This window comes from Alternaria alternata, assembly GCF_001642055.1.
Source record: "Alternaria alternata strain SRC1lrK2f unplaced genomic scaffold CC77scaffold_5, whole genome shotgun sequence".
NCBI classification, from domain to species: Eukaryota; Fungi; Ascomycota; class Dothideomycetes; order Pleosporales; family Pleosporaceae; genus Alternaria; species Alternaria alternata.
Genome location: NW_017306194.1, coordinates 316,763 through 330,696, shown reverse-complemented (window position 1 = coordinate 330,696; position 13,934 = coordinate 316,763). Strand labels below are relative to the sequence as shown.

Below are 13,934 nucleotides of genomic sequence, written 5' to 3'. Positions count from 1 at the left end.
TGCAATATGATATAATTTAGAGCTAGGTATACCGTGAGCTCTGAAGGACATTCATGATATGAATCCCGTGCAACAATATGTAAAGCTTTATAATGTTCATCTGGAAACAAGACGATTGCAGAGAGAGGTGTTTACATGCTATCAAAGCGGGTATCCTAACACAGCAGCCTGGGCTCGAATACCTTAGCCAACAAACGCTAATTGGTGGGACCACAGAGTAGTACTCTCGAGTCTGTTATTTAAGGCAGTTGCTTTCTTCCAGGCCAAGGCACATATTGTGGTCATTCGCTAACAGCTTCGGCGTTGCAAGGTATGCGGCAGGACGGAAATAGGCTAAATCGAGGTTCATCAGTTACGGCTACCACCCCCCTTTGAAGCTTGGCTGTGCTCAGCACTCCTTTTGTTGAGGAGTTTGTATTACTCTATCCCTTCTATCATTGTATCTATCATGCTCCGCTCCAGTGACACCTTCATTGTAATTTTTCGATACCGTTGAAGACACCAGCTTCTTCCAGCTCTTGGATAGAAACCTTGGGCATTGGACTGACTGCATCTGCACACTTGAGCGCACTTTCGATGCTGCCCCAGAATGCATCAAGGTTAACGCTTCTGGGTATGCGACAGCCACCTTCACCGATTGGAAGCTTGGTGACCTTTGTTCTACCAAGCTCACCAACTTTCGACTTGTCGGACGAATGAAGGCCTTCGGTGACTACATCAACTTGGAAGCGTTCGCCGCCCCTGTCATCGAATATTTCGGGATTATAAGCAGCTGCGACAGCGAGCGGATCATGTAACGGTGGCCCTTCTGTTATAGAGAAAACCTCAGCGTATGTCCCTGCGAAAAAAGACATGATTTGAGTGAACAAGGCCCGCACAGCCGAAGGTGTGTGGTCACTCTTCGAGCCTGGCGAGTTCCATATCGCATCTCCGTATAGCTGTGTCTGGCGAACTTTCTTCGTACCGAGAACTTGATGCGTCAGATCAAGAGGTACAAGTGTCGTCTTGGGCTTAAGAACAGGGTGCGAGAAGATGAAGTGAGATGCTTCAGGATCACACTAGACATGTCAGCGTTCCCCCCGTGTTTTGGAGCAATCGGTTTTCTTACGTAGATCTGTTGGAGTAGGTCAGCCTTGTCTATTGGCGCCAGATATGAAGATTGTAGCATACGTTGAACTCAGCATATGGCGTCCAGTTGCCAAATCTTTCGCCCTCTCCCTCAACCGTACCCATTGGCGCATCCGTAAAACCTCCACCCACCGCACCACCCATTATACTGAGACCTTTGAGATGAGCCGCTAGATGGGTGTACTTCTGAAATAGCATGCCGATGTTGGTCAATGTGCCCGTGGAGACCAACCAAGCGGTGTTTGGTGGTGTAGCCATGAGCGCTCGGTACATGGCTTCGAGGTGGTCGACGTCGGTCGCTGCTGGTTCGACGGGACTCGGTAGCAAGGTGACACCATCCAAGCCGGACTCGCCTGCGACAATTAGCGCATAACCATCAGTTGTTCGGGGAGGCGCCTGTACCATGGATGTCGGCAGCATGTACAGCATCGCGTACGAGAGGCTTCGAAGCGCCAGTATAGACCTTCACATGGCGCTTTCCAACTGCCTCCAAGATTGCCCTTGTGTTGTACGTGGTCTGCTCGAGCGCAGCATTGCCGTGGACAGTGCTTACGCCGAGCAGCTCGACTTTTGGATCGTGCGCGCAGAGCAGGAGGGCATAGGCATCCTGGAGTCACGATGAGCAGCGTGTCGGGGAGAGCTTATCTGAGACTCACATCATGCCCGGTATCCTTACTTGGTCAGCATTGCACATGAAGAAGGCACAAGCAAATACACACGCAGTCGAGCCAAATTGGAGTCTTGGAAGAAGGAGCGCTCATAGTATATTATATGGCCCCGGGAACCGTGTTTATTCTACGTGCAGCTTCGACTGCAGATACGTACCACATGCACCGTATGCACATGCAGGGTCGTAAGCGGGATGCTTGGTGGGGTCCACGGGGTGCCGCACCCCTACTGGCTGGAGAACCAGGAACGCGGGTCTCTATCGACGTCCGTTCTATTGATGCTCGGCTCTCACCCAAAGGCCTTAGAGGACACCACTGGCCTGCTCCGAAACATAGCGGTGAGAGGAAGAAGGAGCTCGCTCATCCGGGTGCTTTGAGCAAATTTCGATTGGCTGGTTTCTCCGGCACCGTCAGCCCTGCATCCAAGTCCGAGCCTAGGTCATGCTAGACACGGATTCGTGACAAGCACACGTACACAACGCTACTGCTCCACATCGCTGTCCTACACCTGGCTTCATTCATTTCAGTCGCGACGCGCCGGTTGTTAGGCGTACACTTCGAGGCCGCAAGCCATCTCTGTAGGTTCTTCAGTCGAGGACCTATCCGCCGTAAAGCCGGGCTGATCCAGGAGCTGTTCACATGTGCGATACGCAACGTTGGTTGCGTTGAGCGAACTTCGAGATGGATCTCCTTCGGCGTCACAAGGGACACCACGAGGTGAAGACAGATCGATACTGGGCACTTGGGTATTACTTTGAAAGCCTGAATGACGAGCAGAAACATCAACGCCGGGAGTATCTGGAGTGGTATGGGTTTATCGCACAGTGGTCGGTCTTGGTAATATTTGCGCTTTTCCAGATTGGCTTCGCCTTGTCTTGGGTGATGAGGACTAGTTTGAGGTATGATCAGCCCAAATCGCCATCGTTCACCAAACGGCCAAAGGATAGATTAGGATGGCTGCGAAGTATCCAGAGTGGCTGTAACAGGGTGACATGGTGGATGAAAAAGGATGTGGTTGGAGGGTGGGGTTGGGGTACAAGAGGAGAATGGATTGGTGCAAGTATCTGGACCGTATGGCTGGGGTACCTTTGCATTGCTCATACTGGCAATGGTATGGATTCTGAATATTTGCCCTTTGTGACTTAGACTGACCGTACACAGACTATCTCCATCTCACAAAACGTTTCGGACAAGTTGGCGCATCACAGTTACCGATCCATTACCTACTTGCGGTGCGAGCGCCCTACAGCCCCGTACAGTATTTGACGCGACTCTCCCATGAGCAAATCAAGGCCTCGCATCAGATACTGGGACGCATCACATTCTTACTTTTCCTACTACATACAGCCCTCTATCTGAACTTCTTCATTCTTTCCGGTTTCCTGGCAAAGCGCATCAAAGACTGGGATGTCATTTGGGGCCTTGTCAGCATCATCCTCTTCTCCACTATCTCGACGACCGCCCTGGGATTCGTACGAAGAAAGAACTACCGGGTGTTCTACATCTCGCACATCGCCATTGCGAACTTCATCGTTGTGCCTCTGTACCTACACGTATCGCATATCCGCATATACGTGTACGAGGTCCTCGCGATAGAAGCATTTCATGTCATTTCCCGGGCTTTGCGTTTGAACATGTACCAAGGCACCCTCCGACTTCTTCCTGGCACCAATCTTGTCCAGATCCGCATCCCGTTACCAGCAGAGAGTACTGCGCTTGTTTGGAAGCCTGGGCAGCATGTGTATCTTAGCAGGCCGCATATCAGGGGGAAGACTCCCACATGGTACGACCAATGGCTTATGACAAACAAGACGAATCCTTTCACCGTTGCTTCTCTCCCATCGAAGGACAAGGAACTGCTCCTTATTGCGAGAACGCTTAACGGCAACACAAAGTATCTGGGAGAGCTAGCGCGCTCTTTGTCGCAAGGAGGAGGTAATGTGCCAATGCTGCCTACAGCTGGCGGCGATATTCCCATCTTGCCATTTTCCCTCGAAGGACCATATGGGGCGTCAAGTCGCCTACCGGATTTTTCAGACTTTGACAAGGTACTTTTGGTTGCAGGGGGCGTTGGTGCAACGTTTATCGTACCCATCTATCGGAGCATTATCGAATTACACGACCCTGCGCCTGTAGGTACGCAGATCCGATGCATTTGGGCGGTTCAGAAGTTGGCCGAAACACAGTGGGCATTCCCTGCGAGTTCCGCATCTGATGACGAACACGAAGACGACGCAGTAGCCGACACGAATGAGACTGGATTGTTACATGGCTCGCGCAGCGTAGAAGTTTATGTTACACGACCTTCAGGGCCGAGATCACGAGCCGATGCGAGCGCGACCGGTGTTTTCGCTATCGATCCGGACGACGACGTGGGGGAGGTGATCGAAATGCAGGAGAATGAGCAGCTGTTGGACATGGAAGAGCAAATGGAGAAGTCGCAAAAGGGGATGCTTGTCAAGAGCGGGAGGCCGGATCTTAGCAACGTGGTAGATGAGGTGTTTAGCAAGGGTATGAGAACGGCGGTAATCTGCTGCGGGCCGAAGAGGCTGACAGATGATCTGAAGAGAAACGTTGAAGTGTGGGTGAAGAAAGGGCACGACGTATTTTGGTACGACGAAACGTTTGGCTGGTGATAATGAATTGAAGTTCATAGTCGGTGTGATATTGAAATGGTGAACAGCGTTATACCTGCCGCCAACCCGGCAATTGGGTACTCGCAGTGGGTCACATCGATCATGCATGCTCCCGAAACTCTGGGCCTCCCACTTGGAACTGCGAAGGTGAAGACATGGACATTGCATGGAGGCTTTGAAACTTTGAGGCTACACGATGGACCAAACTCTAAACTACTGACGGCCTCTAGACTCGCTCGATCATCGCAACGTCGGGCTGTGGGCCGTTGCCGGAGGCCATCTTGTCAGGAACGGGAAAGGCGTAGGGAGACGGAAGCTTGTCCAGACAGTTGTGCACTGAGCAGTCTGTGTGCATAACACGGAAACAATCAAACTTGGTTCATGGGTGCCTGCGATGTTTACCCGGCGTGTGGTGTTTTTGGTGCTCGTCAGCGATGGGAAGGGGGATGGTCAAACAGTAAAAGGAAGCGCGTGTCTGGAACTGCGAACCATGTGCCCAAGTAGTATTTGCTTTTTGCACATAGCTGTCGCAAAGCCGTTCAGGTTTAAGGAGTTGGACCCATGAAGTCCCCATTCCCCTTTGGTCGCGGCGCAGATTAGACGAGGCCCGAGCAGACTGCAGCCAAGCGCGAATCACCATCTTCCCCGGCAATCAGAGCAACGCTCCCAAATCCTCTTCTCCAAGGGCTCCTTCATCCCGTCGCGACTCTCTCACGAATCATTGCGGCTGCTGGACCCATTGTGTGCGGCCGTGTCTCGGATCGCCGACTTCTGCTTGTCTTTCGTTGTAGTAATTCTCCTTCTCTTTCCTTCTGATAGCACGCGCCGGTACCAGTTGACCACACCCTTCACCAAGCAGGGAAGTTGCTTGCACGCGCATGCAAACCACCCCTCACAACTTCTGGCCTGCGTCCCCACACCTACGTCTTGCCTCCTTCTCGCCCATGGCATTGTTTTTATAGCTGCAGTGCTCCATAATAGGGAGGTTTCTACCGTGAGGCTACTTGTACACGACAGCCTGCCAGCGGCCGTGGTCTGCCCGGCATCGCCCCTTCCTTCTCCGCCCTCGAAACCCTACATTGCGCCGTCCAGCCGACGTCGACGGGTCTCGCGCTCCCAAACCAACTTTTCCTACCGCCTCGTAGTCTCGGGCGGCACGTCATCGGACGGACCCCCAGCCATCTCGCAGCTCCTTCCATGGCGACTTTCGCGGCATCCCGCCAAACCCCAGCTTCGATCCAGCAACTGACGCCCCCTAGCAGTTCCCACGGCGCAGGAGGGTCGTGGGACTTTGCTGTGCCTGTCAACGATTCGGTACGTACCAAGTTCAGTCCCTGTGAAGCTGCGTCATATGGGTCCGGCTCGACTTTGCCTTTGCACTAAGTGCACTACTGCGCCTGTCCCCATGGCGCATCTGACCGCCAACTTCACCCACTCACATCCTGATTAACAAACTCGCCTGCAATCATGTCAAGCTACGAGCGATAGTGTGCTGACAACCATCCCAGAGGCAATCATATGAACAGGAGCCCTACATGTCTGAATACGGTGCTTCCGCCCACGGTTCTCGCCAACCCCTCACATCGCAAGCCAACGGTTTCGTCAAGCCTGTACGCTCGCCCACGTGGGACTCGCAGGATCTCAACCAGGCTCCCGACCGCATGAATGAGCTGCACAAGAAGAAGAGTGGAGACATGATTGCGAACAACATCGACCAGGATAGCGTGTTGGAGTACTACAAGAGCCACACCAACAACAAGAAAGGTCCCGTCGCCGTCAAGGGAAAGCCCAAGAAGAAGACGACAAAGTCTGGTGCAACAGAACCCGAGTATGACGAGAATCACTGGATACACAGAGACAAGCTCAAGGAGATTGAAACACGAGAACTCGAAGAGGCAGGTTTCAGGGTTGGCCGGTCGAGCAGATCCAACAGCCGCTCGCAAAGCGCCACACGACGTGCGCGAGACCGCACAAACTCCGCATCGACCGAACGGACACAGAACGGCGAAGAGCGAACCGAGCCCCGAAAGCGCATATCCACAATACCAGCTGAGGATGAAGAGCCGATAGAGGGCTACCATGCTTGGAGCCCAACATTCCCGGCTGACGGCACGACTGAATTTCAACCAAGTTCTCAGCGAACGAATCACACTGTGAGGCCTAGTACGTCTCGCATTCCCCTGCCTAAGACTAGCGGTATACCTGTACCTGCTTCAATGGCAGAGCGTGACGCGCCGCTGCCGAGATCTAGAGCAGGTAGTGGAAACTGGAACGGTGATGCCATCGCTACCATGGGTGCACGAGTGCGAAGTGGCAGTGTAGGCAGCCAAGCGTTGCTCGATGATGCAGACGATGGTCGACAAAGGACTCCACCGTATGGTAGTGGCCATAGGCGCAATACTTCCACCGGAAGCTGGAGTCCGCCAAAGTCACCCCAAAAATCTCCTATGAAGGCCAAAACGCCCGGCAAACCGAACACTACCTCTGGACCACGTAAAGCTAGTGCTCAGACGAAGCCTAGGTCTCGCGTGACCTCCAATAACTCCCCTCCGAACCGTCCGCGTACCAGCGGTGGGTCTACTACAACAAGGCCCACTACAAGCAACCGACCAGAAGGTGAGGCCCCGTGGATAGCTTCCATGTACAAGCCCGACCCACGGTTGCCTCCGGATCAACAGATCATCCCTACGCATGCCAAGCGTATGCAGCAAGAGCAATGGGAAAACGAGGGGAGGGTCGGCTCCATGTACGACAAAGACTTTAGACTGCTGAACGATGACGACATGGCGGACAAGCGACTGTCGCAGCTCGCCAATCTTGATCCCATCGCTATAGAGAAGGCGCGGGAAGCTGAGACCTGGCCCCTTCCCAGTCCCGTGAAGCCAGACTCACCTGCATCGCTTGAAAGAGTTGACACCAACACTGCAAAGTCTCCAGTCAACGAGCAAGGTGCCTACAGTCTGACTCCGAAGATAACCCAAGGTCACGAGCGTGCTCCTTCACCAAAGCTAGCCCCTCCCATCGCGCCCGCAGAGCCAAAGCCTGCAGTGACTCGCATGCCCGAACCGAAGGAGGAGGTCAAGGAGAAAAAGGGCTGCTGCTGCATCGTCATGTAGCTTTCATTATTCCATATACCCATTTCCGTTCCTTACTCATACCAACTGCGTTCAAAGACAGGTTTCCTTCACTGTACGGCGTTCCTGGCGCACAGCCTTTTGGCTGGGTGGCTACTTTCCTCTCTATATTCTTCTCGTTGCAAATCTGGGCTGATAGCGTTCAGCGATCATTCTAGTGTTATCACTTGCTACTTTTCTCGACCCTCCGTACAGTTTGTGCGTTTGGCGTTTGTATTCTTTCATCTGACTTGGGATTCTTTACATCCATGAGTATATCTGATCGGGCGGACCGCCAATATTTCCTTAGTTTATCGTATACAGAGATAGGACGCTCATGTCCGAGGCTAGCAATGGCTTGAGAGTAGGAGGATGAGATATGTTTGGAGAAGACATGGCTACGGCAGGTCCAAGCAGCAGCGGTGAAGCTGCGTCGGTAGAATGTACAGACATACAATGATAACAGTCGTCAAATACTTTCACTTTGTCTGATAGCCCGATACGATCTCGTCCGTTAATTAACGAACATGGTTATCTGTGCCTAGACGGGCCTATCTTGATCGCGTTGAACCTAGACTGCCTGCGTGTAGCAACATGTGTCTTGTGGCTCGTATTACACACGCAGATATTGTCTAATGATAACAATGTTTCAAGTTGCTGACAGCCAAGTATCTTGTTGTCGATGATGGTTCCTTGATCTCTGTGGGCTCATTGATTTTCATGATATTCGGCGCCCTACTAGAGCTGTTCTACACGGTGAAAGCCTACCCTAATGGTACTCGTATAGTTTCATCTTGATAGACCTCTGAGGTGACCAGCGATGGAGTAAGCATATACCATTAATTTCCGCTTATTCAGTATAACCTCTACTGCATGTGCAAGAAGAGTGAGTTTTGCGTGTCGGGAGCGAAAGAAAATATGAAATGCGCTAACCACTTACCAATCGGGACTAGGGCTTCCCACACGGTCGAAATTGAGCTCGGCGAATTCCACAACTTTTTGAGCTTTCTCTTTATCATACACCACCAACTCTTCGAGGAACACCCGACAGATAGAAATCACCAATCATGGTATGTGGCCCTTTGTCTCTGCTCCGGGTTGAGTTGCATCTTCTCTGGCAAAAGAGAACGATGTAGCGCTCAGCACTGCTACCCCGCCCTTCGCACCTCAAGAACATCACTGACGACGCCACCAGTCGGACGGAGAAGACGATACCAAGTCCCAAGTCAGCGCGGCCGCCGAGGTCGAGGTCTCTGCCGATGCTTCCGGCGGTAAGGGCCAGATGAGCGTCCTCGAGGCTCTCAAGGGTGTCCTGAAGCTCTCCCTCATCCACGACGGACTTGCCCGTGGTCTGCGCGAGGCCTCCAAGGCCCTTGACCGTCGTGAGGCGCACATGTGCGTTCTCAACGAGGCTTGCGAGGAGGAGGCATACAAGAAGCTCGTCGTTGCTCTGTGCTCCGAGCACAAGATCCCCCTTATCAAGGTTCCCGATGGCAAGCAGCTCGGCGAGTGGGCCGGTCTCTGTACGTTGCACTCTCTGGTAGACTCTCAAAATTGAACAATGGCTAACAGATCAATAGGCCAGATCGACCGCGAAGGCAACCCCCGTAAGGTCGTCAACTGCTCTTGCGTCGTCGTCAAGGACTGGGGTGAGGAGTCCCAGGAGCGCAGCATCCTCCTCAACTACTTCCAGACCGAGCAGTAAACGTGCCTCACCCGCGAGCGCGATGCCCATCAACATACAAATTTTTCGCACAACCAACCCTCGGCTGCATCAGTTTAGTCGCACCTCGGCATGACACGGAGCTTGGGACGGATGGCAGGGCGAATTTAGGGTTATGATGTGATGGGTTGCATGGATTTAGACAGGTCTTTTGGACCATGATACCAAATGAGAAAGGACTGAACGAACGCCAACACATCTGAATTTTGTCCATGTAAATTTGTGATACTATTGCTGTGAAGTTTACGATGTGTGGGTCAAATCGTAGGGGGAAATATATTTTCATCCCCTCCCCCATACTCCAATCGCTGTGTACTTTGTTTGTTCTGTATGGTGTATGGATGGGAGCGAAAGTCATGTGGGACATGTCTTTGAACGTACATGACGACATGAAAGCCATACCCATTCTAGGCCTCTACGCAGTCTAAGTACCGCTCAGGCTGTTTCGGGATTCTTGAAGGTGGCGGGTACTGGCCGTCTTCTTTACGCTTTTCTCTGCCACAACATGAAGGTGAGTGAGAGACAGTTCAATCTCATCCCAATAACAATAATCTATATTCTTGACCTGCCCGACTTCCACTTGTTCCCTCTGCTATATGTATTGCTATCTGATAATGCTAATTCTTGCCAACATGCTATGCGAACGCTTCAAAAGTGCAGATGATGGATCTAAATTTCGACAAGCAAACAAAACTCGGCACGCCTAGACATCGCGAACGGTGCGACGTGGAATCTCAGTCTCTACCATTTCCAACCCGCTCAAACTAGGGTACCTCTTGCTGAAGGTGTCGACGTCAAAGTCATCACCACCGTCGCGGCTGACGGGCGCAAGTAGCTTCTCTTTAACTGTAGGGGCAGACTTGACAGGCGAACTTTGACCAGGACCTACTGAGCCCCCTGTTTGCAGATTTTTAGGCTTGGGGGCGCGTGGAGGCGGTCCAGAGGGGTTGCGAACATTGATTGTTGGCGGTGCTGAAGCGGAAGGTGCTGGTGGGGGCATATTCGGTCGGATCGAAGACGGTTTTGCGTAAGCAAGGTCTTGAGGCTGTTGCGAGGAGACATTCATGGGTTTACGGGCAATGGCGGGTGGCTGTCGTGCACCGCTTTGGTCTTGTGGCCGCATAGGTAGAGGTTTTCCAGTATCAGTATACTTCCCGTAGCCCTCAGCCGTACGATTGGACGCTGCTGGCTTGCTGCTTTCATCGAGCAAGTTCTTGACGCGGTTCTGAATCGATGAAGCCTTGGATGGGCCGGCTTTGGGCCCTCCCTGCCCCTGCGAGGCAACGCGTTGCTTGTACTCGGCAGCAGCAGCTTCAACACGGCGCTCTTCTTCAGCTAGTTGTCTCTTCTCGAGTTCTCTTCGAACCTCTGGTGGTAGATCCTGCGTTTCATCGATTTGGCTGCGATCGTCATCACTCAAGCCACCTGTAGCTTCGGAGCCGGCGATAGGAGTCAGGCCACCCTTGGAATCCATGAACTGGTCGGTTGGCGTCATGGGTGGTTGATCGCGTTCATGTTCGGGCGTCTTGGTGGATTCAAAGCGACGGAAGGCGTCGCCAAACCTTCCCTTGACGATGTTTGTGATGCTCCCGCGCTTGCCATGTTTGCCGTGAGAGCTACTCCGGCGATGCTTATGACCATGCTCTTCCTGTTCAATGGAGCGTAGGAAGTCGACACTCGACCTAACATTCTTTTCCTCTGGCTCGGAGTCGTCGATTGCATTTGCGGTGACACGACGCTGTAATGATGGAGCATCAAAGTTACGACCGGGAGCCATCTCTCGATCACGGAGATAATCAAGGTTTGACTCTACGTGCATACTGGCTGGACGTGCATTTGAGTTTGCAGATCTCGATCGGTCGATTGCAGAACCCATCTCCATAGCCGATGGGCGTGAGCTTTCCAGAGAAGGTCTAGAAGAAGCAGGAGATTGAGGAATGTTGAGCTGGGACTTTGATCTCGATTCAAAAGAAGGGCGTGCTGGCAAAGCAAATTCGGGTCGCAACGATGGACTGCTCAGAGGACTTCTTGGTCGACTCTCCGACGCCTGTTGGCTCAGAGCACGGTTGTGGTGTGTTGAGAGAGGCACCTTCCAGATTGGCCGGCTGTTGACGTCTGGGAGTTTCGGCTGTGCGGAAACGGGAGATGCCCGTGGCGACGTTTGGACACCAGTAGACACCATACCGACCCGCTGTGGGATGGGCGATTGGATGTTTGTGCTAGCGTTTCGTGGACTATCTTTGGCTTCATAGGGTTGTGGTTTTCTCAGAGAGGTGGTCCTGGAAACGCCCGCGGAGGACACTGCGGATGAGGGCTTTACGCCAGGTGCTGAATCAACCTTGGAGAGCGGAGGCGATGCAAAAGCTTCATCCGCAAGCGCATCTGTCACACGCTTAGTAAGTGCTGGGTCAGAAGTCGTTGGTGCCTCGCCGAATTCAAACTTCTGGCCTCGGTCATGCAACAAGGAGAATTCGTCCAGAGAAGGGAAGCGTGAGGCTAGCTCGTCAGCAGCAGCACGTCTGACCTGAACATCCTGGGAGTCGAGTGCAGCGAAAGGATCAGATGTCGTTCCTCTCATGGGCGATGGACTTGGCCTTGCTGCTGGAGGTGCCTGAACTGGACCAGTAGGTCGGCCTCTCCTCATGGGCGTAACGTCTGGTATCTGCTGAACCTGCACGGTAGGTGCAACTCTTTGTAGACCGACAACAGGAGGCGGCGAAGAGACTTGGGGCTCGGTAGGCGGAAGCTGCTGGTTCCGTCGCGCTTCTGACTGTGTTCTGCCAGAGTAGATCTGGCTAGTCTTAGCATGGAGCAGTAAAGCCAGAGTGTCAAACATACATCCTTGATAGGAATCGGCCGGTGTCGCATCGAGCAGACCTCGGCGACCACCTGGTAGATGTTGGGTCTATGCTGTGGATTCTCTCTCAGCATCGAGCCTGCTTACAATCAGTCACTGTCCATGGTCTAGTTAACTGCACGAACCTATGAGCTTCTTTATCCTGTCGGAGAACTGGGGGTAGGCTGGGTACTTGAACGAGGCGTTCAGGATGGCCATTTGTCCCACTTCTTCGAAAGGCGTCGTATAGTAGCATAATTTGTACAAGAGCACACCCAGCGCCCATATGTCGCTCTTCTCGTCTATTGGTTGTTTGCGATATACGTCGATCATTTCCGGACTGCGGTACTGTAGTGTGGTATGCCGCTGTACGTCGTCCTCGATCAATCTCCCTTCGGCGGCAGTTGTAGCGGCAGGTCTCGGCGGTGCAGTGGAACCAAAATCGCATAGTTTGTATATCTTGTTGCCTGCCACGGTAGTGATCAAGACGTTCTCGACCTTGAGATCGCGATGGAGGAGCGGTGGCTTGAGGTAGTGCATGGTTGCAACGCCCTCGACGACATCGGAGAAGATGTGCAGAATCTCAGGCTCGGTCAACCTATGCTGGAGCCTGGTGTTCATGAAGTCAATCAAACCGCCGCCTGAACAGAATTCCATGAGCAGAAATACTTCATAGCCCCCAGTCTTGAGCTGTGAAGCATGCGAGTCCATGTATGTGACGATCTTGCTGTGGCCCTTGAGCTTCTTCATGGTCTCGACCTCGGTCCTCATATTGGCGAGTGCATCTTTGTCTGCACAGGCTACCCGCTTCAGGACAGCCGTCTCGGGGGTTCCGTTGTCGGATTTGGGTACGCGGACGAGGTAGACATGCGCGAAACCGCCCTCGGAGAGGTACTTGTCGATGGTGACACGGTGGTTGCCCACCTGGACCTTGGTGCCAGGCGCAAAGGTGCCTGGAGGGGCATTGGAGACGGCGATGGGCGCCGGAGCGCGGTATGCGGCTTGCTGGGCCATGGGATGGGCGGCCGAGGGCGCATAGCGAGCGGTGGACATTTGGGCGGTGAGGGAGCCTGCTGCGGTGCAGGACAACGACGAAGCTATATCTTGCGCATCGAACTGGCAAGAGGTTCGGCAGGGCTGCTTCTCGGACGCGAGAAAGGGGAGGGGGTGGTGAGGTTGAGCAAAGGTGGCATGCCTGGAGATGCTTGTGATCGTACAGTAGTAAACGGACCCTTGCAACTACGAGCGCATGGACGAAGCCACCCACGACAACGTCACAATGTATCTTTAGACCACCACGCCTCGCCCTCTCTCACGCCGCATGCAGACCTGCTTGTCTGCCTCTCGCCGCCCCTCACACAACTATTTCAGTCTCGCACGCTCGAGCAGAGCCATAGTCCCGGCTTGTAGCGCCAAGCGGGAAGCACTTTATTCGGCAAAGTACCGTGCTTTCACTCCACGCGTCTTCATTGGGCAGAAACAACATGTCGAGATAATGGACAAAACATTTGTATTCTTCAAAGGACATGATATAGTTGGCGGTGCGGTACTAGTCTATTGCTTTTGCCCGGACTCCCGATGAGCCCTGGACAAGTCTTTGTTGCCACTGCACGACGTGGTCAGGAAGCGTCACCGAAAGGTAACGGTGAAGGAGGGTCAAGTCGGACCTCAGGCGTTAACCAGCCTCGGCGAGAGGGGCAGGGGGGCTGCTTCAACTACAGTCTGCTGCCAAAGACACACGGCCATTTCAACAGGATAGTACCACTGCTGCACCGACGCGACTTGGACGCGGCCATGTCATATGACGATGGTGGGGGAAGAATGCTTAGG

The 13,934-nt window shown here is 53.2% G+C and overlaps 5 protein-coding genes across 5 annotated transcripts; 3 read left to right on the top strand and 2 right to left on the bottom strand.

Moving 5' to 3' along the window:
- Positions 1-62: 62 nt before the first annotated feature.
- On the bottom strand, positions 63-1,957 carry CC77DRAFT_1017876 (Inosine/uridine-preferring nucleoside hydrolase). The gene is made up of 4 exons (XM_018524495.1): positions 1,848-1,957; positions 1,531-1,735; positions 1,171-1,481; positions 63-1,058 (listed from the first exon to the last, which is right to left on the bottom strand). The coding sequence occupies exons 1-4, from the start codon at positions 1,887-1,889 to the stop codon at positions 471-473; spliced, it is 1,146 nt and encodes a 381-aa protein (XP_018388467.1). The 5' UTR covers positions 1,890-1,957; the 3' UTR covers positions 63-470.
- Positions 1,958-2,361: 404 nt separating this feature from the next.
- CC77DRAFT_686730 (hypothetical protein) lies at positions 2,362-4,622 on the top strand. Its single transcript, XM_018532763.1, has 2 exons — positions 2,362-2,907; positions 2,958-4,622. Exons 1-2 carry the CDS (start codon positions 2,478-2,480, stop codon positions 4,430-4,432), a joined length of 1,905 nt encoding a protein of 634 aa, XP_018388466.1. The 5' UTR covers positions 2,362-2,477; the 3' UTR covers positions 4,433-4,622.
- Positions 4,623-5,629: 1,007 nt separating this feature from the next.
- Positions 5,630-7,548, top strand: CC77DRAFT_930265 (hypothetical protein; the record flags this gene model as incomplete). The annotated part of the gene is made up of 2 exons (XM_018534153.1): positions 5,630-5,746; positions 5,941-7,548. 2 exons carry the CDS (start codon positions 5,630-5,632, stop codon positions 7,546-7,548), a joined length of 1,725 nt encoding a protein of 574 aa, XP_018388465.1.
- An 815-nt stretch (positions 7,549-8,363) lies between these two features.
- CC77DRAFT_1017873 (40S ribosomal protein S12) lies at positions 8,364-9,454 on the top strand. The gene is made up of 4 exons (XM_018524494.1): positions 8,364-8,431; positions 8,499-8,615; positions 8,741-9,068; positions 9,126-9,454. The coding sequence occupies exons 2-4, from the start codon at positions 8,613-8,615 to the stop codon at positions 9,248-9,250; spliced, it is 456 nt and encodes a 151-aa protein (XP_018388464.1). The 5' UTR covers positions 8,364-8,431; positions 8,499-8,612; the 3' UTR covers positions 9,251-9,454.
- A 342-nt stretch (positions 9,455-9,796) lies between these two features.
- Positions 9,797-13,377, bottom strand: CC77DRAFT_957515 (hypothetical protein). The gene is made up of 3 exons (XM_018535535.1): positions 12,251-13,377; positions 12,107-12,204; positions 9,797-12,059 (listed from the first exon to the last, which is right to left on the bottom strand). Exons 1-3 carry the CDS (start codon positions 13,155-13,157, stop codon positions 9,972-9,974), a joined length of 3,093 nt encoding a protein of 1,030 aa, XP_018388463.1. The 5' UTR covers positions 13,158-13,377; the 3' UTR covers positions 9,797-9,971.
- Between the last annotated feature and the right edge of the window lie 557 nt (positions 13,378-13,934).

Coding starts and splice junctions, on each gene's coding strand:
- CC77DRAFT_1017876 (XM_018524495.1), bottom strand. CDS start 1,889: ATGAGCGCTCCTTCTTCCAAGACTCCAATTTGGCTCGACTGC. Junction 1,736..1,847: donor CTCCAATTTGGCTCGACTGC/GTGTGTATTTGC, acceptor TCGTGACTCCAG/GATGCCTATGCCCTCCTGCT. Junction 1,482..1,530: donor ACATGCTGCCGACATCCATG/GTACAGGCGCCT, acceptor TAATTGTCGCAG/GCGAGTCCGGCTTGGATGGT.
- CC77DRAFT_686730 (XM_018532763.1), top strand. CDS start 2,478: ATGGATCTCCTTCGGCGTCACAAGGGACACCACGAGGTGAAGACAGAT. Junction 2,908..2,957: donor CATTGCTCATACTGGCAATG/GTATGGATTCTG, acceptor GACCGTACACAG/ACTATCTCCATCTCACAAAA.
- CC77DRAFT_1017873 (XM_018524494.1), top strand. Junction 9,069..9,125: donor CGGCGAGTGGGCCGGTCTCT/GTACGTTGCACT, acceptor ACAGATCAATAG/GCCAGATCGACCGCGAAGGC.
- CC77DRAFT_957515 (XM_018535535.1), bottom strand. CDS start 13,157: ATGTCCACCGCTCGCTATGCGCCCTCGGCCGCCCATCCCATGGCCCAG. Junction 12,205..12,250: donor CAGGATAAAGAAGCTCATAG/GTTCGTGCAGTT, acceptor GATTGTAAGCAG/GCTCGATGCTGAGAGAGAAT. Junction 12,060..12,106: donor GGCCGATTCCTATCAAGGAT/GTATGTTTGACA, acceptor AAGACTAGCCAG/ATCTACTCTGGCAGAACACA.